General features: G+C 41.3%; 2 protein-coding genes across 3 annotated transcripts; both read left to right on the forward strand.

Moving 5' to 3' along the window:
* Window positions 1-3,414: 3,414 nt before the first annotated feature.
* LOC139209447 (6-phosphofructo-2-kinase/fructose-2,6-bisphosphatase 2-like) lies at window positions 3,415-14,141 on the forward strand. The gene is made up of 16 exons (XM_070839163.1): window positions 3,415-3,492; window positions 4,391-4,555; window positions 5,487-5,612; window positions 6,007-6,103; window positions 6,364-6,430; window positions 6,510-6,584; window positions 6,682-6,738; window positions 6,842-6,966; window positions 7,630-7,837; window positions 7,972-8,118; window positions 8,211-8,315; window positions 8,538-8,667; window positions 10,219-10,281; window positions 10,373-10,437; window positions 12,014-12,211; window positions 12,886-14,141. Exons 2-16 carry the CDS (start codon window positions 4,471-4,473, stop codon window positions 12,943-12,945), a joined length of 1,608 nt encoding a protein of 535 aa, XP_070695264.1. The 5' UTR covers window positions 3,415-3,492; window positions 4,391-4,470; the 3' UTR covers window positions 12,946-14,141.
* A 2,187-nt stretch (window positions 14,142-16,328) lies between these two features.
* LOC139209448 (complement receptor type 1-like) lies at window positions 16,329-21,404 on the forward strand. 2 transcript variants are annotated; one of them, XM_070839164.1, is made up of 11 exons: window positions 16,329-16,412; window positions 16,523-16,720; window positions 18,461-18,560; window positions 18,654-18,727; window positions 19,096-19,317; window positions 19,415-19,609; window positions 20,251-20,347; window positions 20,439-20,512; window positions 20,593-20,772; window positions 20,908-21,093; window positions 21,187-21,404. In XM_070839164.1, the coding sequence occupies exons 1-11, from the start codon at window positions 16,358-16,360 to the stop codon at window positions 21,213-21,215; spliced, it is 1,410 nt and encodes a 469-aa protein (XP_070695265.1). In that variant the 5' UTR covers window positions 16,329-16,357; the 3' UTR covers window positions 21,216-21,404. The 2 variants fall into 2 exon arrangements, with proteins under 2 accessions (XP_070695265.1, XP_070695266.1); XM_070839165.1 differs by having other exon boundaries at window positions 19,418-19,609.
* The last annotated feature ends 1,983 nt before the right edge of the window (window positions 21,405-23,387 follow it).

Genomic DNA, 23,387 nt, shown 5'->3' on the forward strand with positions numbered 1-23,387 from the left:
ATACTTTAGTTTCATCAAGTGAAAACACAAGTGGTAAGGGCACAGGAGTGGGACTGGGCATAGCAGATGCACATGCACAAGTGTAGGTTGACTCACAAGTTTGTGTTTTCTTTTTCTTAGTAAGAGCTGGCTCTCCCCCTACTGGTCGGTCCTTGCGAGACACTCCAGACATCTTGTTCTGCTCCATTTTGAATCTTTATTTACCATCGAACAAGAAATGTCGTTGAACTGGGAATGCTGACACAACACCAACTTGTTGATTTTCTTATTCTCTTATTTGTATTACATCAACAATGGACATGTGCATTTCATTGTCCAAAGAAATCATTAAACATCCCTTTGCTACATGTCCTGGTCATCATTCTTGCTGTCTTTTTTATTGCACTCATCCATGATACCATAGTAATATTAGCTGCTGAGTTAATATTACACACAAATAAATCATAAGCACTCGATTAGACCTTTTATTGTTACTGTGTAATCTCTAAAAGCATGGCCTTCTTACGTATAAAAAAAGAATACAAAGATCCTTGCTGGTGGATTTTCAGTGCTCCTTTAACTTGGTCTTGCAAACGATCTGAAACTATTCAATCTGTGTAAGGCATTCAGGGTATGTACTGTACGTAAGAGTTTATAACTGTGACAAATGGTGGAAAGACCTCTCCTTTTTCATATCATTTGAGAGCCGGATCCCTTTATTTGCCCACTTACTGAACTTTAAGAGAGCATGACCTGATCAGGGATCTCCAGACAGTTTGTTTACCAGTACTTCCTGAGTTTCAAAGGGCTACAAAAATGGACAAACTTTGACCAGAAGGTGCAACTCTGGAAGCAGATGACGTGGGTGTGTAAATCAACCACCATGTGGACGAGGCAATATTCCCCCGTGCAGTGATTTATAGAATTTATAGAATTGTCTGAGGCACGGCTGAAGCCATTTGCCGTGAACATGTTTGTGGTAGAAATTTGGTCATTGTGTCTGTTTGATGTACAGGAGCACGCTGAGAATCATGAGCCCATTCTTACTTCAGCACTCCCCCCCCCTCCCCCCGTGGCCGTCTCTCTCTGGCTACGCATCCACTCTTGGCATCTGTCCTCTCAGAGATCCAGCTAGGAAAACGAGCAAAAATTATGTAGTTCCAGATTATCTTGTACTGAAGAAAATTATTTTACAAAATAAGCACATATCTTACAGAAGAAGGGTTGTTAAATGTTATGGTGTATTAGTTAGACACTGTGAGGCTAGCTTCTTTTCAGAGAATAAAGAATTGTGGTTGCAACGAGTTATGTGGCATATTTTCTGTATGAAATACGTTGTAGAATTAAAAGGGAATGCCACTCAATTTTGAAATGCATGTATGTTTTTCCTTGGATATATGTTTAAACAAATTACCTCAATTCTACTTATTGTTGTTCTTGGATCTGGAGTAGGAAAATTAGTGTCCAGAAAAACCTTTCTCTGTGATCCCAAAGCCACTTTTATTTCTCTTTTTGTGCTCAGTTGTTTTTATTGTTTTATAACCTAAAATAAAACAAGGGTCAGCAAAACACTTTCATTTGGTCCACCTAGTATTAGTATAGTACTTAGTATGTGGTCATACGAGGAATACTCTTCCTGGTAATAACGGCAGTGTACAAAACATAGAGACATGACACACATTAGGGCCTGAAGGCCAAAAAGAAAGTCATAAAGAAATGTTTCTGTCACTTCAGAGTGCAACAACCTGACTGGCCTGTACACAGAGCCCTGACGTCAGCCCCATTCAGCACCATTCATATTAACTGAAACACCGACTTAAAGCCCAGCATCAGTGTCCAGCCTCTGCAAACCTCTTGTGGCTGAAAGTGATCGAAGTCCTGCAGTCAGGCTCCAAAATGTCATGGAAAGCCTTCACAGGGTGTTATAGCAGCATGTTAATGCCCATAGTTTTGGAAGGAAATGTTCAACAATCTATATTGGTTTGACAATCTGCAGGCGTCAAAATAACTACCTCACCCCCACCTATGAACTGCATGCTTCCATGTCCCCTCCGCTCATCCACCCATACCTCACCTACAAGGATCCATTATGGCGGTGGGAATAATCTGGTCCTCATTTACTCAGCAGCATCTCAGAAAGGGACAGGTTATAGTACCATGTATCTGTAGCAACACTAAATCCCAAAAAAGAAAGCAGAAATCCCCACCAGTGCTTCTTTTATGGTGGTTTCCATTTACATGCTGTCATGTGTTTTGCATTAAATGTGCTGCAGGTAAACACCTTTTGACATCGCCATGTAACATGTTCATAACACTGGCTTTACATTTGGGGCAAATTGACCAAATGAAAGTAGTTTGATTTGGGAAACAATTGAGTCATATTCCACCACACAGGACAGAGAAATGAGGATTTACATTTCAGGTTGTGGATAACAATAACCTTGTGTCCAGACTCCAGCTCTGTATGACTAACACAAGGTGAGCTTTCTAAATTTAGTGGCATTCTCCTTTAATGAGCATGCGACAGGATGCTGTCACGGGCATCTCCTTGCGTCACAGCTGCAGACCATAGCGCCTCCAGCAGGTTTCACGATGGATGAGCAGCTAAGAAGCTGCAACAGACGCATTAAGTCAGCTGACGGGAGCCAAAACACGACTGCCTTCAAAATAAAATCAGGTCATCGCCGTTAAAGGTGAAGCAATCAGTTAAGGAATATAGTCACTGAAAGTTATCACCAAAATCAGCATTTGGGATATGTCTAAGTTAATCAAAATGCAAAAACTGTGATAGAAATAAGCCATTACAGCAACAGAGAACATGACAGACTTAGTTAACCCTCCTATAAATAATCTATTACTTTAACAGAGGTGTAATCACATTATTGATTAATGACTAAACGAAAAGCATTTAGTAACTATTCATACACACATGCAAATCATCCACACAGTGTCTTTTAATGAGTGGGAGATTGTAACTAAGTATATTTACTCTTTGTTCTTCAGTGCACATTTGAGGTACTTGTACTTATGTTGGCTGCTTTATACTGCTTCCTTTGCTGTTACCACTATGTACTAAATACATGTAATAGAGAAGTCCATCTTATACTACTTGTCAGCAAAACATCTCAATAATTGTTCCACCACAGGTTATAATTTGTTAAAGACATTTTCAATTGATTATATTTTTATTATGAAAGCTAAACAGGTGGGGTTAAAATAAAGCATTAACCTAAAAAGTCTTGTTTGCTTTCTTGCTTCTTGGTGTCAAAGTTAATAAATAAAAGGTCCACAGTAGTCCAACAGTGTTGTCTTCAAAATATTTTATTTTGGAAAGCAAAACCGGAAGCTACAGACGGTGGTGAACTTCCGGCAGCAGCAGACTCCGGAGGAGGAGCCAAAACATCAGAGACGAAGAAGAAGAGAAGAAGGAAGGAGGAAGGAGCCAGATGATGTCAGCACCGTGATAAAGAAAAAAAAAACCCAACAATATCACCAGACACCTGCTGATTTGTTGTAAGTTTGTACTTTTAGGTTTTCATTCTGTCTTTGCTTTTACGGTTTTTGTCTTTTTAAACTACTCTTATTTTCGTAAAAGCAGAAGTGATGAACTTTGCAGGCCAGGACTGAAACGTACAGTGTTAATGTACCTTAGAGCCCTGCGGTGTGAGTCAATTATTTATCTTGTAGGCAGAAATATTAAACCTGTAACTTCACTGTTTGTCCTAATTATACTTAACTAACCTTGTATCTGTGGCTTTTATCCCAACCGAGCATCATGCATTGTCCTTCTAACAGTGTGAGGGCAGGTGGAGGCTGTGTTTAGAAATAAGTAATGAGTTTAAGGCGCCACAACTAACAAAATACTTTATTTTAAGAAGTCACAGCCTACAATAATAACATTAACTGAGTAGAACTGAAACGATATGAAGTACAAATGTGTATAATTCACCGGGTGCAGCTTCTCCATTGTGGATATTTACTGGATATCTATCCATCATCTGTGATGCTAAACTGAATATTTGTGTTTAGGACTGTTGGTCAGACAAAATGAGACATTTTATCATGTCAGCTTAGTTTTTGGGATTCAGTGATGTGTTCCTGATTCCTCTTGAAATGATAGTTAGTTGCATCCTTAAAACAAGTGAGGAGGCAAATTCTCCACATTTGTGAATCTGTCGCCAGCAGACAGTGCTGGTGTATCAGATGTGTTTTCTGTAGATGAACTAATTGAATAACTGAGTGTTTAGTGACCTTTAGCCTGATAACTGACTTCTGTGTTCGCTGTACATCTTCTAACATACATCACCTTAGATTGGATCTGACCATCAGTTGGCTTTTGACTGTATGATCGCAGCCTGCTGTGTCATCAGGCAGCGTTTGATATGATAAAGTCAGACCCTATCCTCGACAGAGAGATGCTAGCCTCATCTTTCCAGTGACCAGAGCTCGCCGTCCCCTTACCAGACCAGCTGAGAGAGGACCTCACCGGTCATGGCTGCCAGACAGCAGAGCCCCGCAGCAGACGGCTCAGCAGAAGCCAAAAGAACCGACCACAGGGCCAATGAGAAGAAGTGCTGTGAGTGGTTTGCTTTTCCTTTGCATGCCTGTAGGGTGAAATGTTTGCTCATTTTCTGAAGTACTAACCTTTTCTGTAACAATTAATGAACTCTGTGCACCGTAACTACAACATTATTTAATGTAATGCAGTAATATTTAATCACATGTCCTTATCTATTGGCCATTAGTAAATAAAGGAGATAAGTTTCAGCAGGCTCTGATTATTAAATGTCAGCTCTGACGACCTTCTGCTGTTATTAATATGTACACTGTGTGTGCTTTGTAAAGGCAGATATTACAACACATACCACTGACTTGTGGTTCTGCCAGTTATAACGTCACTGAGCTCGGCTTAGTTTTAACTTCACAGTCAGACTTTGAGGAATGTGCAGATGTGAGTGTGAGATGGATCTGAAACGATTCTATCAGAACATGGCTTAAACCTGAAAACATCTGCTTGTAGAAGCTCAAGTCAAGTCTGGTCTCGTCAGGTCTTTGTTTTGACGGATTTGTTTTCCCCGAGCTGAGGATGGTCTTTCATGGACTCTGAAAGAAAAGGGAGAATTTTTTCCATGTCACGTCGCAGCCCTCAAGGTTACAGTGGATTAGTAAACTGTGTTTCTAAGCAGCAGGACTTTTGGAAACATTAACCAGCAGTCAGGAGATGACGATGGTATGACGGAAATGTTAAACAAAATGTTAGCAAGCTGGTAGATGGACACTGTAGGGGTGACATTGGATTATTTCACAACCCCCAGCTCTCCTTGCTGTCAGTGTTTACTGTACATTTGTGTACACAGTATGCACATCTGCCCTTTTAGTGCAAATCAGATGTTTTTAGAGCAAGTCTTAACTAAAAATAATTGTTAAAGAAGATGCAGGTCATAAAATGTCCTTGAATGCTTAGTAACTAAAATCTCTTTATGTGTGTGTGTATGTGTAAACTGCAGCGTGGGCCTCCTACATGACCAATATTCCGACTGTGATTGTGATGATTGGGTTGCCCGCCAGGGGGAAAACCTACATGTCCAAGAAGCTGACACGCTACCTCAACTGGATTGGAGTGCCAACGAGGGGTCAGTGCAAAGGCAACACATGCTTGAGTTTTATGCGAGTTGTAGCATCACAGGCAATACAACCAATGTAACCAATAAAAGTATTTTGTTATATTTAGAGGGCACATTTAATGACTGTAATGGCATTCAGAGATAATACTTTACTAGAAAATCTTGTGCTCAAGGCTATGCGTATAAATGTGTTCCTTTATAATTATAATGATGTCAGCGCCACCTGTCAAATGGCTCTCTTTGTACTTGTACGCTCATGTTGTCGTATAAATGGAAGGCGGGAGAACTGGTTTGGTTAGTGTCAGCTGAGATGAAGGTCACCGCCTCGACGGAGCACATGCAGAAATCCTATTCGCTGCTTTTAACTGTCTGTCTCTGACTGTCTGTCTTGGTTTCCTTGCAGTATTTAACCTTGGAGTTTATAGGAGAGAGGCGGTGCAGTCCTACAAGTCCTATGACTTCTTCAGACATGACAACAAAGAAGCAATGCAAATTAGAAAGTGAGTAAGAGACTTCCCCTTTATATCCATCTCCTTTCGGTGTTGTAGACTCCCACATGCATCCCCCTGCGTGTGTTTCAGGGGGCTTTCTGTCCTGATTATTCAGCCTAATAAAACACCATGCAAATGCCTCTTTAGACTGCACATTGTTTGTTTAACAAATGGGGCTACAATTGTCACAGCACCTTATGCCTTAAAAATGCATTTATTGGCTAACTACTCGAATTTCTTGATCAATTTTTCCCATTATGTTTCTACAGACAGTGTGCTCTGGTGGCACTGGAGGATGTCAAGGTCTATCTGAATGAAGAAGGAGGCCAGATTGCTGTAAGGATGCAAAAAAAAAAACACTGTCTGTTCACAGAAATTAATTGGAATTTGATGAATATCCCGTGTTGTCTGTCAGGTTTTTGATGCCACCAACACCACCAGAGAGAGGAGGGAACTCATCCTTAATTTTGCAAAGGATAACGCGTACAAGGTCAGAGATGCATTGATGATTTAATCACTGCAGCTCAGATCGAATATTTTCACACGAGTCGTGACGTTCTAAAGATGAATGCCTTTTCTTACCGTAGGTGTTCTTTGTTGAATCAATATGTGATGATCCAGATGTCATCGCTACAAATATCCTGGTAAATGCTTTTATGCCTTCAAAGAGTAATTACGAGCATCCTTTTGACCTTGAATTGTTAGATGTCATGATGACTCATGTCTACAAATGTGTCTCTCGTAAAGGATGTGAAGGTGTCCAGCCCTGATTACCCCAAGAGGGACAGAGAAAGTGTCATGGAGGACTTTCTGAAGAGAATAGAATGCTATAAAGTGACCTACCAACCTTTAGATCCGGACGAGCACGACAAGTAAGAGGTCGTTTTGTCGAGGACGCTGCTAGTTGCATTTCTTTTACTTTTTTACCTTGTCATTGTTTCATACTGCGTAACAGTAAGCCACGTCGCTGAGGCCTGACAGTCAAAGTGCTGTTGTTGTAGATTATCAGCAAGAACCTGTGCTTACAGAAATTGTCCAGCAGGTGGAAACAGGAGCTCATTTGTAATACAGACGGTTATTATGCAGTAGGCTATTTAATGAGTTCTGATTTGTGATGCTGATAAACGGTAAACCCAAATGTTTTTGTCAAAAATTTAAGTCATGTGGTTCCAGGAAATCCACTGATTTAGAGGATTGTAACTCAACAAGTGACTCAATTGTAGGTGATTTGTTTGATTTCTGTATTCATTAATAAATTAACGCCACAACGGTTCACAGCCACATTATCTTTGTATTTGAATAATTAAGGCAGACTAACTGAGAATAAGCCTGCATACTTAATTTTGAGAGGAGAAATAGTTGTTGAGTTTCTTGAACCTTGTCCAGTGATCTGAAGTGTTTGTGATAGATGAAATATCAGGATATTTAGACTACAGCAAAAGTACAAGATATCTCTCCCCTACCCTTGAGCCACTTGTCAGTGTCTCCAGTTTGTATGATTGACTCTGTTTTCGTCTTTTCACTCTGACCTACAGGAACCTTTCCTTCATCCAGGTCATCAACGTCGGAAAGCGTTTCTTGGTGAACAGGGTGCAGGACTACATCCAAAGTAAGATCGTGTACTACCTCATGAACATCCACGTACACTCCCACTCCATCTACCTCTGTCGGCATGGAGAGAGCCATCACAATGTGGAGGGATTCATCGGGGGAGACTCTGAACTGTCAGAGAGAGGGAAACAGGTGCTTTAACAAATCATCCCACTCTTCCATGTCTGATATTAAAACCATTATGGGATGGGAAGAATTACGTCATTTCACGCGTGGTATCATTTCTGTTCAGCGTTAAGATCTCGTTCATATGTTCTCTTCGTCAGTTTGCAGTAGCACTGAAGGGTTTTGTGGAAGAGCACCATCTGTCAGGCCTGAAGGTTTGGACCAGCCAGCTGAGACGTACCATTCAGACGGCAGAGGAGCTGGGCGTCCCCTATGAGCAGTGGAAAATCCTAAACGAAATAGATGCTGTATGTTCTCTGATACATCACAGAAGGGATGGATACGCATGTGTTGGGTGTGTCATCGATTCATCGAGTGTTTTTATTGCTTTGGGTTTCAGGGAGTGTGTGAAGAAATGACGTATAAGATGATTGAGGAAACATACCCGGAGGAGTATGCCATGAGGGACCAGGATAAATACCATTACCGCTACCCTGGAGGAGAGGTAGAGACCATCTCTGTCCTCCAAAGTGATGTTTGACTCGCCTGTGTATCCCTGACTGTTTCAGTCAGCAGTCTATAACTGACAGATTAGGGCTTGTTATGCTTTTGGCCATTGTTTTATCCACAATAACCAGGAAAATGATCTTCTATGAAAACTGAATCAAACAGAACAAAAGTGAAACCTGTGTCATTTTCCTTCATGTACGTTTTTCTCTCCTTCTAGTCCTATCAAGACCTGGTTCAGCGGCTGGAGCCAGTCATCATGGAGCTGGAGCGACAGGGCAACGTGCTGGTCATCTGTCACCAGGCCGTCATGCGCTGCTTGCTCGCCTACTTCCTGGACAAGAGTGCAGGTTAAAAACACAAACAGAAACACGATACACACCTAGACATTGCCTTGCATAGACATATTTATAATATACCGTTGAGTAGGTGCAAACGGCTATTTTTTAACGATAATTATACTTAAGTGATACTTAATTAAGAAAAGAGCTTAGTGAAGTAATTAAAGGCCACATTGTTCCCATAGTCAGGTTGAAAACACACTGGAGAGGCATTCAGCACCACCTGAAGAGCAATACAAAGGCTTAAACTAAAAGAAAAAACTAAAGACAGAAAAGCTTTTGCATTCATGATACAGAGCGAACTAACACTCTGGTTAGCAGGACAGACACCCGCAACATTTGCTACAACATTTAGACATCTTTGTGGCCTTGAATTTTCCAGTTCATCTGTTATTGTCGTGCTCTGTGGATATGCAATGGCACACATGACGCACAAGACTCCTCCAATGTGGACGTCTTATTGAACGCCACAGTAGCACTGGACTTTAACTGAACTTGCTGGCTGTAATTTGATGATTTACAGATGCCGCTCGGCCTTGTTCTCAAGGTAGAAATTGAATGATGAACCATACGTGAATCATGGCTGTGAATGTTTTACCTATTTGATAGTAGATTGTAAGGAAACAATTATCTACTGTAGAAAAAAATCGATTGCTGTCTGACACAGTGTCTTTTTGTTGCCACCGAGAGGGCAGCCAAAGCTAAGAATTTTCTAATTCAATACACAGCGGCTGTAGTTGTCCATCTAACGTGATTATCATGACGGAAATGTGACTCAAAGCATTTGGTCCGACCCAAATAGAAACTATTACAGGCTGCAAAGTCTTGTTTACAGAATAATCAAACTTTTAACTTTACAGTTGTAAAGCAACATCAGTGACTCATGACCAGATCCAGTTTTAGTCAGATTCCACTCTGGCTTAAAGCTAAATGGAAGATGATTAATTTTAAAGCAGGACAACAGCCCTTATTATGCACTGATTGAGCCAACATATCGACCGTCTATCATAATATTAAATCAAAGGCACACAGATCCGATTAAACCTACTGGATTTAGTTTAACATACTACCAAGATGTCTCCACTGCTGATGTTCTAATAAAGATAAAATATAATCATAATACTGAGTGATGAAATGGGCTTGATATCAGAACAAACCTGAACAGTAACTGGGTGGCTAGAGTGGAAAATGCTGCTCAAAACAAATCCATAATTAGGCATAATGGGCAGACCGAGCATTGTGTCTGTCAGCAGAGGAAGTGGTCACTGCTGCAGCGTCTGTTTGAAGCCCAAACCACAGCTAAAGCCACCAGCATGGGCGCAGCTCTGACTTGCATCTCATCCCACTGCATCCTACGGGACATGTCGCCCCGCAGCAGTGACACAGCAGACGTGTTCTGTAGCTTCTGTAAAGCATAGTGTGACTTTACAACTGTCCACACTGAGTGATGTGCCTCCCCAAACATGAGAAAAATCCACCCACAGTTAGAAGGAAACACAAACATGAGTGGGCATAACCGCAGCACACAAAGTGTGAAGTTGTGTATTTTCCCTGGCACAGATGATCTACCCTACTTGAAGTGTCCCCTGCACACTGTCCTAAAACTCACCCCTGTGGCTTATGGTGAGTCACTGCACAGTTTTTAATTCAAGAATACCTCATTTTTTCCCTTGTTGGGTTGTGACGTCTTTTTCCTCTCCTCTCCCTCGTCCAGGCTGTAAAGTGGACAAGTTTGACTTGAAGGTGGAGGCTGTCAACACTCACAGGGACAGACCGTTGGTAAGCTTCTGACCTTTTCATTATGTTGTGTCATACACATGCTGTCTCTCCGTTGTCTCTGTGCACCCTTCTCAGTGTTTTCCCTCGTCCATCAGTGTAACCCCTGCACTCACGGCTGGACAAACTGCTCTGACCAGGGCTATTTTTACAAATTCCAAAATTACACACCTCTGTTTCGGCTTTCAGGAGCCAGCTATCCAGTCATCAGTGCCAGATTGTGTGTGGTTTTTTTTTTTTTTTTTTTACACATCTCAATTATTGTGAGAGTGGCCACACAGTCACGGTCTCTGATTTCTACACTTAGGCCATAAAAAGAGGATACACATCTTTAAAGAAATAGTTGAACATTTTGGGAAACAGGAGCCGTCATACTGCAAAGAAATAAGACGAAAAGGCTGCTTCATATTCAGCATACAGACATGAGAGTGTTATCAATCTTCTCATCTAACCAACCTTGGCGGGGCTCCCAAAATGACGAACTTTTCCTCATTAACTGTTTACCTTCTCCATCTGTCAGTGAAAGTAACAGCGAACAGAAGCACAATGTCACAGATTGCACCGATTATGCACAGTTCATGCCCGTATTATCATGAATTCAACACATGCATCTATAAACCATCTTTAAGTGATGCCTCAGTCCACACCAAACACCAGAAAAGTAATCAATAATTTAGTTTATTGCGCTCCTACAGAAAGAGACTCAACGTGAATAAAGAGAATATTAAAAATTCAACAAACAAAAGCAATCAATCAATGTTAAGTTTAATCGATGTGCATTTGATTTGTTGCTTTCCAGGTAATGTACAGTTGGGTTAAGCTGAAAATAGCTTCACGCATGTGGGCACATTCCTGATGAGAGCAGTCAGAGTTAACTACAACGACGTGCAACCAAAACAATGAACTGAAAGACACCAAAATGACTAGAGAGACGTGTGATAATCTGTGGGTGCATCACCAAGAGAAACCCTGTTCACATTCAAGGAGTCATTTCAGCCACTGTTAATATAAATATGTTGATTATAGTAACTTTACTGTCAGGACTAAATGTACATGTGTGTGAGTGAGTGTTGAATGGACTGTACTGGTGTAGCACCTTTCTAGTCTTTACGACCACTCAAAGCACTTGAACGCTACATTCCCACACCATTCGTACACTGATGGCAATGTGGGGTTCAGTGTCAGTATTCAGTATTGGTGGATGTTCTACCCCTGAGCCCCGTGAACTTGTTTTCACACAAAAATCACACTCGGTCAGGGAATTCACATGACGCATATATTTCTTTCCCCAATCAGACAGCTCCATACCTGTTCCCTGGCTGTGGAGCTTGTGCTAGTTAGTGCAGAGTGTTAAAAGCAAGAGTCCTCCTGTTAAAGGGGTTGAGAAAAATCCTGTCTGCTGAGGTCAACATAACAATGGCCTTTATATTTATGACTGTTTGTTTCAGTAGATGTTTTCTTTCTTAGTCTTTGCCTGAGACGGGACACGGTGACTTCAGACCTGCAGTAGGAGGTGTTTAATATAAAATATAAAATGTGTTAATCATTCCATCTTGTCTGTCTGCTCCTCACCAACCAGAATAAAGTCAGAACAAATGTGCCGCCAGCTTTCTTCCGACGAAACAGCTTCACTCCGCTGTCCAGCCAAGACCAGATTAAACGCCCTCGTCTTTACAGCGTGGGCAACCCTCCACACGGCCGCATGTCCCAGGTCCCAACTTTACCCAGCATGCAGTTCTCTGAAGTGTCTGAGGGGGCAGAGCTGCTACAAAGCGAGGTCAGTGTGGGGAAAAATTCGACAGGTAGTCATAGTCATGAGTCAGTTTATAAAAGAAGTATTTAATAGTGAAATTCAAGGTCAAACTAAGTGTATGGGTTTTGGACTTAGACATGTAGCACCTCATTAATATATATGCTTTAGGAGGATGGAAAGTGTTGCCTAGAAAAATAATAAAATGGTCGCTAAAACCTACAAAAAATAGGAAAATTAAGGAGGTGAGGTGAAAGATCTGGAAAAGTATGAAGTAAATTAAGTTAATTGCTGTATTTTTGACTCATCCAATAACCCTTTTCAGACTTTTTTTTTTTCAGTGCTCTTTATGTTCAGATGTGAAATCCCTGATATTGAATACCAGTGATGTAGTTTTTTTTCCAAGTGCAGTATTTAGGTGTTAACAACTAAGAAAAAGTGCCCTTAACGAACATGTTGAAGGGATAAACCTTGTTGTTTGTTCCAGTGTTTACAACCTGTGCCTTGATTAAATATACCGAACTTTAAAGACCGGAAAGGGGCAGAAAGGGAGTGTGTCTCTCTGGCTGGTGACCTCAGATTTTAATATTAGCTCGAGTTCAGTCAGTGCCAGTCAAAACAAACTCCTCATTCCTCTTTTGGTCGAGTGTTTTTTCTTTAATTCCGCCCACTTTCTCTCCCCTCCTTTCTGCATCCTGCAGGACTCTGTGAACGGTTTCAGTGCAGCAGCAGACACAGAAGACGACTGTGTTCGGAGTTAAAGGGGCACAAAAAGAGGTTTTTCCAGCCTTTTGCTCCTCCTGCAAGATATCTCACCGTATTGTTTTGCCATTTAACCCAGACTTCCCTCCACATGGACGCATCACCACCTCTGAGGACCAGCAGTAAAATCCCAGCCAGCTTCAGCCGTTACATTGTTAAGCACTGTGTAAAGCATCATATCTGTGTAACCCCACATGTTATGATTTCAGATTTTGTTGCATAGTTTATGTGCGTGTTGGCATGATTGTGCGCATTCACACAGGAACTCGATACTTTTGCACAGCAGCCTTCAAATCTAGGCTGCGATCCACCTCAGCTGTGTGATGTAAAGCTCTGTAGTGACGATGAAAACCCATCCTAGCACACTCCTCATACTGTAATCTGCAGTCATAGTATGCTGTGTTAGATGTAGAATGTGCTGAATGTGAAATGAATACCTCAGTGGAGGCCATTGCCTTCGGTTTTAGATTAAGGGAGTACCTCTATTGAAGGAAGCACTGCACAGCCTTAGTTTCTGCACAGCTTCTCTCCTAAAATCACCTTTTAAACATTCCCAGGTAACGCCCACCCTCCCTTGGGTGGTCTGTAGTAATTTTATTTTGATGTGTAATTTAAAGCGTATTAAATTGCATCCTTGCTTGCCTTGGGCCGACTCAAGCTGTAAAAACCGTAATGAAATGTTTCGTCTAGTCCTATAAAACACGCAGGAGCTACTGTGTTTTTCCCCTGTGACACTCGCTCGTCAGCGACGCCTTCCTGTGTGTTTTACCTTCTGCTCAAACCACCATGTTCAGCTGCCTACTCTGATAATGTAAAGCTGATCACATTTGAACTGCAAGTCTTTCAGAACGCTACAGCATCTGATGTTTTGTCGAGTTTTAATGCATTTGTCTCTTCACAAGGGAGAGCAAATCAGTCTAGACTTGTGATACACACAACATGCTGTATGTTAAGTACTACCTTCATAGTGTCCCCATGGATAACATCTATTCACTTTGATTTTAATAAGATATTAATTAATCACTTAGAGAAGTGCCTTTATTTAAAGGACTGTTACTCTGTGAGAATAATGATCTGGAGTATTTCAGTGTTTTAGCTTGTACAAGATACATAAATGTAGGTCTCACCAGAATCAAAGGATTGGCAGTAAAATTGGATGTATTATTGTGTACTGTGCCGTACATGTTTCATTATATGAAGGTCATTTTACATTGTTGGACTCCTGTTTGTTTTTTATTGTGTTTTTGGAGTATTTAAGATTATTTTGATTAAGAAATAACCTTTAGTTTAGTTTGGCATGTGTGTGTGTGCGTGTGAGCTCAGTGGGAGTATCTTTCCTGTTTCCTAAACTTCAGACACTAACGTCAGCAGAGTGAATACGTGTGTTTCACATCTTCCAAAAACCAAATCGACATTGAATCTGAATTAGACGTTCATGGTAAGTTGTGGTGCTGTCAGAGTAATTTACATGTGGTTAGATTGTCAACTCTGTCAACAATGTAATATTTAATTTGCTTCAAAGGGGACGAGACAGAAACGGCAGCCAGTCGCTCCTGACTTCTGTACAAAACACACACACACAGTTCTGTGTGGCGTGTTAAGGTCTGAAGTTGGAGTTTATTATTTTTGCTTTGCTCAGTGACTGTCAAATAATGTAACATGCGTAAAATGAATGTGATTTACTTTTCCAAGCTGCTCAGTCACCAGGGAAATGGAGGAGGAGATGGTCGGATCATTTCAGAGAATTCCGCTGGCAAGCTGCTCTGCTACCGAGTTGATCCTTGAATGAGTGGATTCTGATAAAAAGCTCTGATTAATTTCCACGCTGATTAGATATTAAGCAAAAAACAGGCTGCGGATGTTCACTAACGTGTTAGTCACTCGTGCTTGTTTTAGAAAAAAAAATACTATTATATAAACACAGAACTTGACACGAATGTGATCACATCCTCTATTTAAAGATGCTCTGAGTGGATTACATTACCAGTTAACTGTTCGGGTGCATCCAGATGCCCGTCTGGCCGTGAAGGTTTGGGTCACAGCGAGGCCTCCGGCTGACATTTAGTTTTAATATCGTGCTGCATCATTAATGTGAGGGGTCACAACACCTCCTGCATGTGTCAGTGGGGCCGCAAACAACATCCATTTACAGGTCAACTTTACAGTGTTCAGTGCAGTTATGTTTTACTGGGATATTTCCTTTGTCTGCCACTTTATATTCATACTACACTTGTTTTAGATGAAAATATTGTGCGTGTGGTGTAGAGAAATGTCAGGAATGTCAGAACGTAGTCCTCTCACGGCCCTTTGGCAGTTAGAAGCCACTGTCCCAAAATGTACAATGAAGTACCACAGATGGAGCAGCTACTACTTCAAAATAGAGCTGACGTGTAATTTATCGCTCTGAAAGGCACAATTATGTACAATACTTGTGAACACGTAGCTTCTAATATAGGAGCTAATGCATTGTTTGTTTGTTTGGACATAGTGGTAGTTTGTAAAGTAAAGGATCTGACTACCATTTCCACTACTGCTGGCACATACAATCACAGTAACAGTGACTCAAAATCATCCTGGCAAAGCTCCACGGCAGGAAATCCAACCAGCTTGCTGTGGTGATTAAAATAAGCAGGAATAAAGAGGCTGAAAACTCATGTGGTCGGCCAAAGAGCATTGTACAGTTCAAGCAGGGTGCGGTTAAGGAGGACATGTTCAAACCTCCTTTCATGAAGGTTTTTTGGGTTTTTTTTGTTGAAACTGTTTTAAGTGTCGCTTCAACTTTACTACATTTTGGAGGCTGTCGTTTGCGGTGCTGTTGCACTGAGAGGTGTTTCTAATACAAAGTACCCTGACTGATATAAATAGGCTGGACAAAATATTAGAAACACCTCTCAATACCACTCAGTACAATTACAGAGCACCACAAACTACACTTTTCTCAGTGATCATGAGTTTCAACTGTTTGAGTTTTTACTCACTAATAGCATCCATTAGACATACAGCACTGAAGGGCCAAATTAACTAAAACATACTGATCAACATATTAGAGGAGTCATTTGTCTGCTATCTGATGGGAGTCTTGTTCCTTAAAGTCTAAAATGGTCCTGCAGCATTTACACCTCTTCAAACAGACTCTCTCTGGCTCCTAAAACACTTTTAGGACTTCCACACTGCTGTTTTGTCTTTTTCTTTTTTCCCTCAAATGTATTTATACAGTCTCAGAGGTTTGTCGTCATGTGTGTGCTCTGCAGCATGTTGGTCTCTGCCCTGCTCCCGTCTGTTTATTCGTGTCTGTGATAGAGTAATTTCCATCAGCTGGTCTCCTGGGCTGTGCCACCCCTTCACTATAAAGTGATCATCTGATCCCCAGCCGCCACCAGTGATCTACCTTACAGGACAGGAGACAGAAACATGAGGACCGTCGGCTGGACTATCCTGCTTCTCTCGCTTGCTTTAATCGCCTCAGGTAAATTAAAGGAGAGAGAGGAGAGAGATTTAACAGATTGTAGTTGTTTTGATGTTTTCACTGATGGAAGTTGATCTCCATTTAAAAAAAAAAACAAACAAACACTATAGCTGGGGTACCAAAGAAGTGTTCGGCCCCACCGGAGTACCCGCACACCGCACTAGACAGGGAATTCACCGGAGCTCAGACCTTCGTCCCCGGGCAGAAGGTGTATTATAACTGCGCTGAGGACTTCAGCCCCCACAGAGGCAGCCGGGCTGTGCAGTGTGTGGATGGGGAATGGACCAGACTGACTCTAAAGTGTGAGAGTAAGTACCTGGCACACATGAGCATGATCCTACTGAGAGAAGGTTAGATGTTGTTGTTTTTCTCACTAGATGGTCCATCTGTGTTTTACAGCTGTTAAACAATTAAAATTGATTTAAAGAATCCACGTCACAGCTCTGAGGCCCCCTGGTGGCCAGAAGATAAAACTACATGTTACTGTGGTCACTGAAATTAAACAGAGCAAACAATAAGATTGTGTTTTCTAAATGGCCTGAATGCACAACAGGAGGTTTTAGAATAGAATAAAAGAAGACGTGGATTTATTTCTTTCGATTTTACTTCCACTAGCCTAACAAACAGTCCTAAAATAAGATTTTGCACATTTGCAGGAGCATCGTTTCAGTGCTACTATGTTGGATTAATCTGTGTCAAAAATGCCAATCCCCCCCTCATTTGAATGTTTGCTCACCTCAGCCTGAGACACATCTGATTCAGGTGCTTACCGCTGGGCCTGTTTCAACACCCGAATGCCCCCCATGTAGAGACCTGTGCTTTCAACCACTGGATGAATTATTGGACAAGATATTTACAGCGTGAAAGGCAAACAGGGAAATCCCTGATACTGACCAGCCTAACTGGATTCTCATAGTCCCTTAACTGACATTTTTTACATGACAAACACAGACGTTTGCATGAGGACTGTATCTGATGTCTGACAACAGAATTGGCTTGAATTCTTCACGCAAGTCAACTTCAAGTAACTTTTTATTGTTTTTATGTATAATGTTTGAATAATCAGAAAATCTGGAGATTAAATAAAGGAATAAAACAAAGACAAACTCTAATTAAAAACTCATTCTATAATAAAAATGAGTTTTTAAACGTTGTAAAAGTGGACACTGCCGTCTACCCTCCGGCTTAAGCCCCCTCCTGGGGGCTGCTGGCCTGCAGGGGTATCAGAGGGTTAATGATGTAAGAATGGGCAATGCTGCTCACTGATTATTTATTTATTTATTTAATTTTTTTAAAACCAAGCAATAAAACTTCTACATCAATTCTGAACCGCAGCAATAACCAGTGGAATAAGGTGATAGAAGGGGAAATGTACTCATTCATTCAAGTTGTTGTTGTCAGAATCCCAGCTGCTGTGTTTTGTACAAATAAGAGACGGTTGATTGTTTGTTTTGTTTTTTGGGGTCAATCCGGCAAAAAGACCAGCTCTAGATGGTTAGATCACTCCTCCTGACATGACGACGCCTGTTTTGATTGGACTTGCGTGACTGCCGCACAGGAGCAACCCATTTGAATGTGCTGCTGTAAAGTTCACCTCTGTAGACACGTCGGACACAACAGACAACACATCAGATATTTTAATCCCAGAATGAGACAAAAACAGTCTGTACGGAGCTGAAACTGGTTCAGAGTTTAGTTCGACGACGTATAAGCAGACCAGATGTTTCCTGACATGAAGTGTTTTAAGCCAAACCTTCTACTAGAAGAACACTACATTATCAAGCCCTGAAACTTCCCTTCAAGCATTTCACTATTTTCCAGGAATTTTATAAGCGACCTCTCCAAAAACTCTCCTCCCACATCCTCCAGACTCACGGAGGTTAGCAGCTGCAGCAGCCTACTTGTATCAGGGTTGTTTTGCAGCTTGGTAAAATAAATAAATCTCTCTTGTTTATCTTTTTTTTTTTTTTTTTCTCCCCATCTGCCTAATTATATTTCACCCTTGATACTGGTTCAGATCAGCCTTTTACTCTCAATCATCCTAACAGAGAGATCATGTGGTAATGCCGGCGATCTACCTAATGGCCAGCTCCACTATGAAGGGAACTCGTATGTCGGGGAGAAAGTTTATGCCGTATGTGATGAGGGGTAAGTTGAAGCCTGAAAGAAATCCTGTAAAACCTGTTCAGAATAATCCTCTGAACTTGTGTTTGACGATGCAGTACATCTCCATGTTGACAGATACACCGTGAGAGGACTCAACTATATGATATGCAAGGCGACTGGCTGGACTGGTGATTTCCCGACTTGTGAAGGTGGGCAGCATGACGGCACGCACACTCACTACCTGAACCCCGGTCATATTCTTTACACACTGGTGCTGCACCTTGAGATGATCATCAGTGGGCGGTGGTGTTGAGAAGGAGTGACGACTGCCTGATTGTGATGACATTTTGTTTACTCATTTATTTTTTCCCAACCCCGCTCCAACACTCCTTTCATCATCATTTGAATCAGGAGTGTTGAAGCAGGGAAACATCTAAAACATGCCAGGCAGTTGGACCAGGTAACACTGTCGCAGTTCAGTTTGAACACATTTTCCGTCATACATGATTAGGTGGATTTCATGGTGTCATCAGACGGTCAGTGAATCTAGACAAAACAATCATTTTATTCTCTTCAGAGGGTGAGGCCACGTGCTCCACCCCCACAGTGGCCAACTCTGTGAGCACCAGTGGAACTGTTTCTGTAATCCGTGTGGGAGACAAGCTGGCCTTCGCCTGCAGTCAAGGTTTCCAGCTGGATGGAGCCCAGCAGATCACTTGTGGCCCTGATGGTCAGTGGCAGCCTCAACCCCCTAAGTGCCTCCCTTCACCGGAGAGCAGTCAGCTTCCCACTAAAGAAGGTGAATTAAGGTTCCTACTGTGTGTGTGTGTTTACAACAAAGTGTTGTCATCTTACTGTCTTAATATTTGTTTCTCTCCTCTGGAAAATCTGTTCAGCAGGTGAATGTGGTGTGCCGCTAACCTTCGCCAAGTCCAACGCCAACCTTGCAGACAAGTACATCACTATGACCTCCTTCGCTTCTGGTGACAAAGTCCATTACGTGTGTGACGTTGGCTACATCCAAGCAGGCGGCAGCAGTTATCGTAGGTGTATCAAGGGAAAGTGGACACCACTGTGGCTCAAATGTGAACGTAAGGACTTCTATAATCCTTCATTTTTTCTTTGAGGCCTTGTAAATGTTGCATGTTCCACTTTTGTTGCTGCTAATTACATGTAGGATGTAAGGATTTAACTTAACTAAAATTGGCTGCTTAGATGTTTGGCTGCCTTCATCGCAGCCAATATTTTTCAAATGAACTCGAGGACACTTTATATCAGGGCTGGAAAATTACTTGCAGGTAATCCATCAAAGTGAACAGCGTGTCTGCTTTTTACCTTTTGTCGAAGTTGCATTCTAATGTAGTGCAGCCTTTTTAAATGAATTAGCTGTTCAAGCTGCATTATTAACACAACTTCAAAAGCCATAAAAAAGACTGATTAATGGATAGTTCAAAGTTCAAAGTCTCAGTTATTTATTTTTTTTAACTATGGTGAAAGAAAAGCAAACATGGTTACCTGGAAGATGGAGCCACAGATGGAAAATGCAAAACCCTTTGAAGTGCACTGGATCTGTAGCGTAATGTAAAAATACCAGTATGGTCCATCAAACTATGAGTTGTTACAGTCCTGCTGACGTGTACTGTATTATGCCACCGTTTGATGCACTGTATATAACTATAAAACAGTTTTATAAGGTCATAATGACCCATTTAAACCCTCTCCTCCTCAAAAGGAAAGCCATGTGGCTCTGCAGGGGAGATCATAAATGGACAGTTTGTTTATACTGGAGTAGAGTTTGGGGACAAGGCTACAGCTGTCTGTGATGAGGGGTAAGGACGTTCTCTGCTCTCTTACTTACTGTTCCTTTACACTTAAAATGTTCTCTCCATTGCTCGAACTTTACACGTATCCTTTCCCCAGGTATCATCTTGTCGGACAGGGAACCAGAAACTGCATGAGCGCAGGCTGGGACGGACGTGTTCCCACCTGTGAAGGTGCAGTTGAACTATCGTAGCATAACTTTGTTTAGGTAATTTCCTCTTCAGCTGTGCCAATGCTACCGTTTCTCTTCCAGCTGTGGAGTGTGGAGAACCCACAGGAGTGACTAACGCAAAGGTGACGGGCAATCAGGAGCCACCATTCACCTACAAGAGTGTGGTTCGCTATCATTGTCCAGTGGGAATCCTTTTTGGACAAAACCAGATATGGTGCACCAAGGATGGGACGTGGAGTGCCCCCCCTCCAAAATGCAAAGGTCTAAGATCCTAATAGTGAAGCAGGACTTTTTTAAAAAAAAGAAATCTTATTACAGCAATTACAATCTTATTTTACACTTTTTTTCTTTTCTTTTTGATATGAATAGAATAAAAACTGACTCATTTCTTCACAGAAATTACATGTCGCTCTCCAAATGTGCCCGGCGCCTACTGGACAGGCACTCACAGGCGGCTGTATCAATACAGAGATGCTATAACATTCGAGTGTAAGCGGGGCTACAAAATGAGCGGCTCGCGTTACTCTGCCTGCGGTCGTGACGGCCAGTGGTCCCCTGCCGTCCCCAAGTGTACACGCTCATGTAAGTAACCATTTCTTTGTGTACGAGTTGCTTGATGGTATTATTGGTTTCACAGCACTTTTAAAATTATGATCACCACCTGTTTAATTTCAGCACGCCGCAACCACTGGAGGAACTATTAGGCCTCCTGGAATCTACAGTATTCAACCCAACATAATTAAAGCAGCAGTCAGTGCAGGATGGAAATGATGGATTTATCTAAAGCAAAGCTGCACTATTTCCTTCTATCAGAAATGATTCTTAATCCACCTTTTTAATAATACCTATGGTGATATATTTTCTTATTTGCTCAAAACTTGTAAAATTCATTATATAAAGACATTAAAGTGTGTTTGAAATGAAGCTGAAGTACAGTATGTTTATTTCGATAAGTGTTTTGGGCAGTAACAAGCACAAACTTGTTTTATTCACCTCTGTACATAGATTTTTTTTCTTTTTTTTTTTTTACAGTTGATAATGTTATGTGTATCATCTCTATAGACTAAACGGTGAGTGAGCATTTCATGAACAAACAAGCTACAAGAAAATAAGAACACCAATCCATTCATTTAAAAAGACAATACAAAATCCAGACATTTCTTTACATAAGCAATAACAATTCAAGTGCAAATATCATTATCAACTCTATGATACATCATAGCAAACTCTCGTTAAAAGGCAACAATTCAAAACAAAAGACAAAACTTATCAGGTTGCAGGAAAGAAGCTGATTCTGGTGGGAGTGGGGTGGGGGGGGGTATTCGGGGAGCACGCTGGGATCCTGCCTGTCGGCATCAAACACATGGAGATACTGGAGACTAGATGTAATCTGACTAAAAACGTCTGTAGAGGAATTTCAAACGGACAACATGAGCTCTTCATGGCTTGGCCCAGCGTCGCCCTCAAGTGTGAAGACGTTGAAATCCCTTTTGCGTCATCCTAAAGTTTGGGTACTTAAAATACGGTCTGGTACCTGATAATTGTACCATCTGACTTATATTTACATGAGCGGGGACGACACATACTCCCTACAAATTCATTAGATATCAGAGCACAGGTGTGGACTTGCTTTAATTTCTTTAGAGGGTTGAATATACAGGTTAAGGGGCTGGATTATATTTGTACCAATTTGACTGTTGGTGGTGGTAATGACTTTAAAGGAATAGTTCGTAAATTGTGGGAAATGCTTGTTTTGCGTTCTTGCCGAGAGTCCTGTTGTTGACTCCTGGAAGTCAATTAATTGGGCTTAGAAATTGTGCAACACATGACCCCATAAGCCGCAATGTGTCTTTTACATGCAAGTTGTTTTGTTTTCCTAATTTAACAAACAAGATGTAACGTGTTGGTGAACTTTAGAGGTGCAGTTGGTGGATTTGTTTGTTACCTTTGGACAGAGCCAAAGATTTTTACTGTAAAGACGTGAGTGTTACATCACTTTCTTTTAACTCTCTGCAAGAAACCCATTAAGCACATTTACCAAAATGTCTATTCCTTCAACTATCTGGCAGATCCTAACATGCAGTGACATGTTAGATTTTTACTAAACTTAAATTATTTTACCCTGTTTTGAAATCAAAGAATATTTTCTACACACCAAACACTCCATTTTTATTACACTTGACATTTTAGGATTTCTCTGAAGAAGGGAAACCTTTTCTGCCCATATTGACTGATAAATATTTAATACAATGAGTCTCAACAAGACTGCAGCCTAAAACACATTTCACAAGCTTTGTTGGGGGTCACAAAACCAAAATTAAGGTGTTATTTTTCCATCCATTGCACTTTGTACTACAAAGGTAGGATGGCATGTTCGAAATTTTAGTGCACAAAACAAAGTGACCCACCCGTTTGAGGCGGTCTTTGGAAGAGCTGTCTTCATTGGGACAGAACAAAACGTAAGCGGGGTGTTTTGAAGGGGGCACTGGGTGTCTTTGGATTTGAGACGGGTGGGACATCAAGGGCAGAAAGTGATTTTGGGGGGGTCCTGCATAACAAAAATTAGGATTAAAGAATTCAACCCTCGTCTAACTTATTTTCATTATTTACAAGATTGAAACAAAAACACGATAAAACTGGTAGTCCACAGACAGGCGATGTGAGATTATCAACTTACTGTGTGTAAGAACTAAAGTATTTCAGATGTGGAGCGTCCTTTTGTTTTAAACCTATAGACTATTAGTGTGCAGAGTACATCAGAAAGACAATATGAGATTGAAGAATTAAAGTGACCTTTTTAAAAGAAGCAGCAAACACAATGTCCCTCAAAGACATTTCTCTCCGTCTCTCTCTGAGACATGTTCCACTACACATCA

The sequence above is a fragment of the Pempheris klunzingeri genome, chromosome 11 (assembly GCF_042242105.1).
Source record: "Pempheris klunzingeri isolate RE-2024b chromosome 11, fPemKlu1.hap1, whole genome shotgun sequence".
NCBI classification, from domain to species: domain Eukaryota; kingdom Metazoa; phylum Chordata; class Actinopteri; order Acropomatiformes; family Pempheridae; genus Pempheris; species Pempheris klunzingeri.

Coding starts and splice junctions, on each gene's coding strand:
- LOC139209447 (XM_070839163.1), top strand. CDS start 4,471: ATGGCTGCCAGACAGCAGAGCCCCGCAGCAGACGGCTCAGCAGAAGCC. Junction 6,104..6,363: donor GAAGCAATGCAAATTAGAAA/GTGAGTAAGAGA, acceptor ATGTTTCTACAG/ACAGTGTGCTCTGGTGGCAC. Junction 10,282..10,372: donor ACTCACCCCTGTGGCTTATG/GTGAGTCACTGC, acceptor TCCCTCGTCCAG/GCTGTAAAGTGGACAAGTTT.
- LOC139209448 (XM_070839164.1), top strand. CDS start 16,358: ATGAGGACCGTCGGCTGGACTATCCTGCTTCTCTCGCTTGCTTTAATC. Junction 16,413..16,522: donor GCTTGCTTTAATCGCCTCAG/GTAAATTAAAGG, acceptor CAAACACTATAG/CTGGGGTACCAAAGAAGTGT. Junction 19,318..19,414: donor TCAGCTTCCCACTAAAGAAG/GTGAATTAAGGT, acceptor AAATCTGTTCAG/CAGGTGAATGTGGTGTGCCG.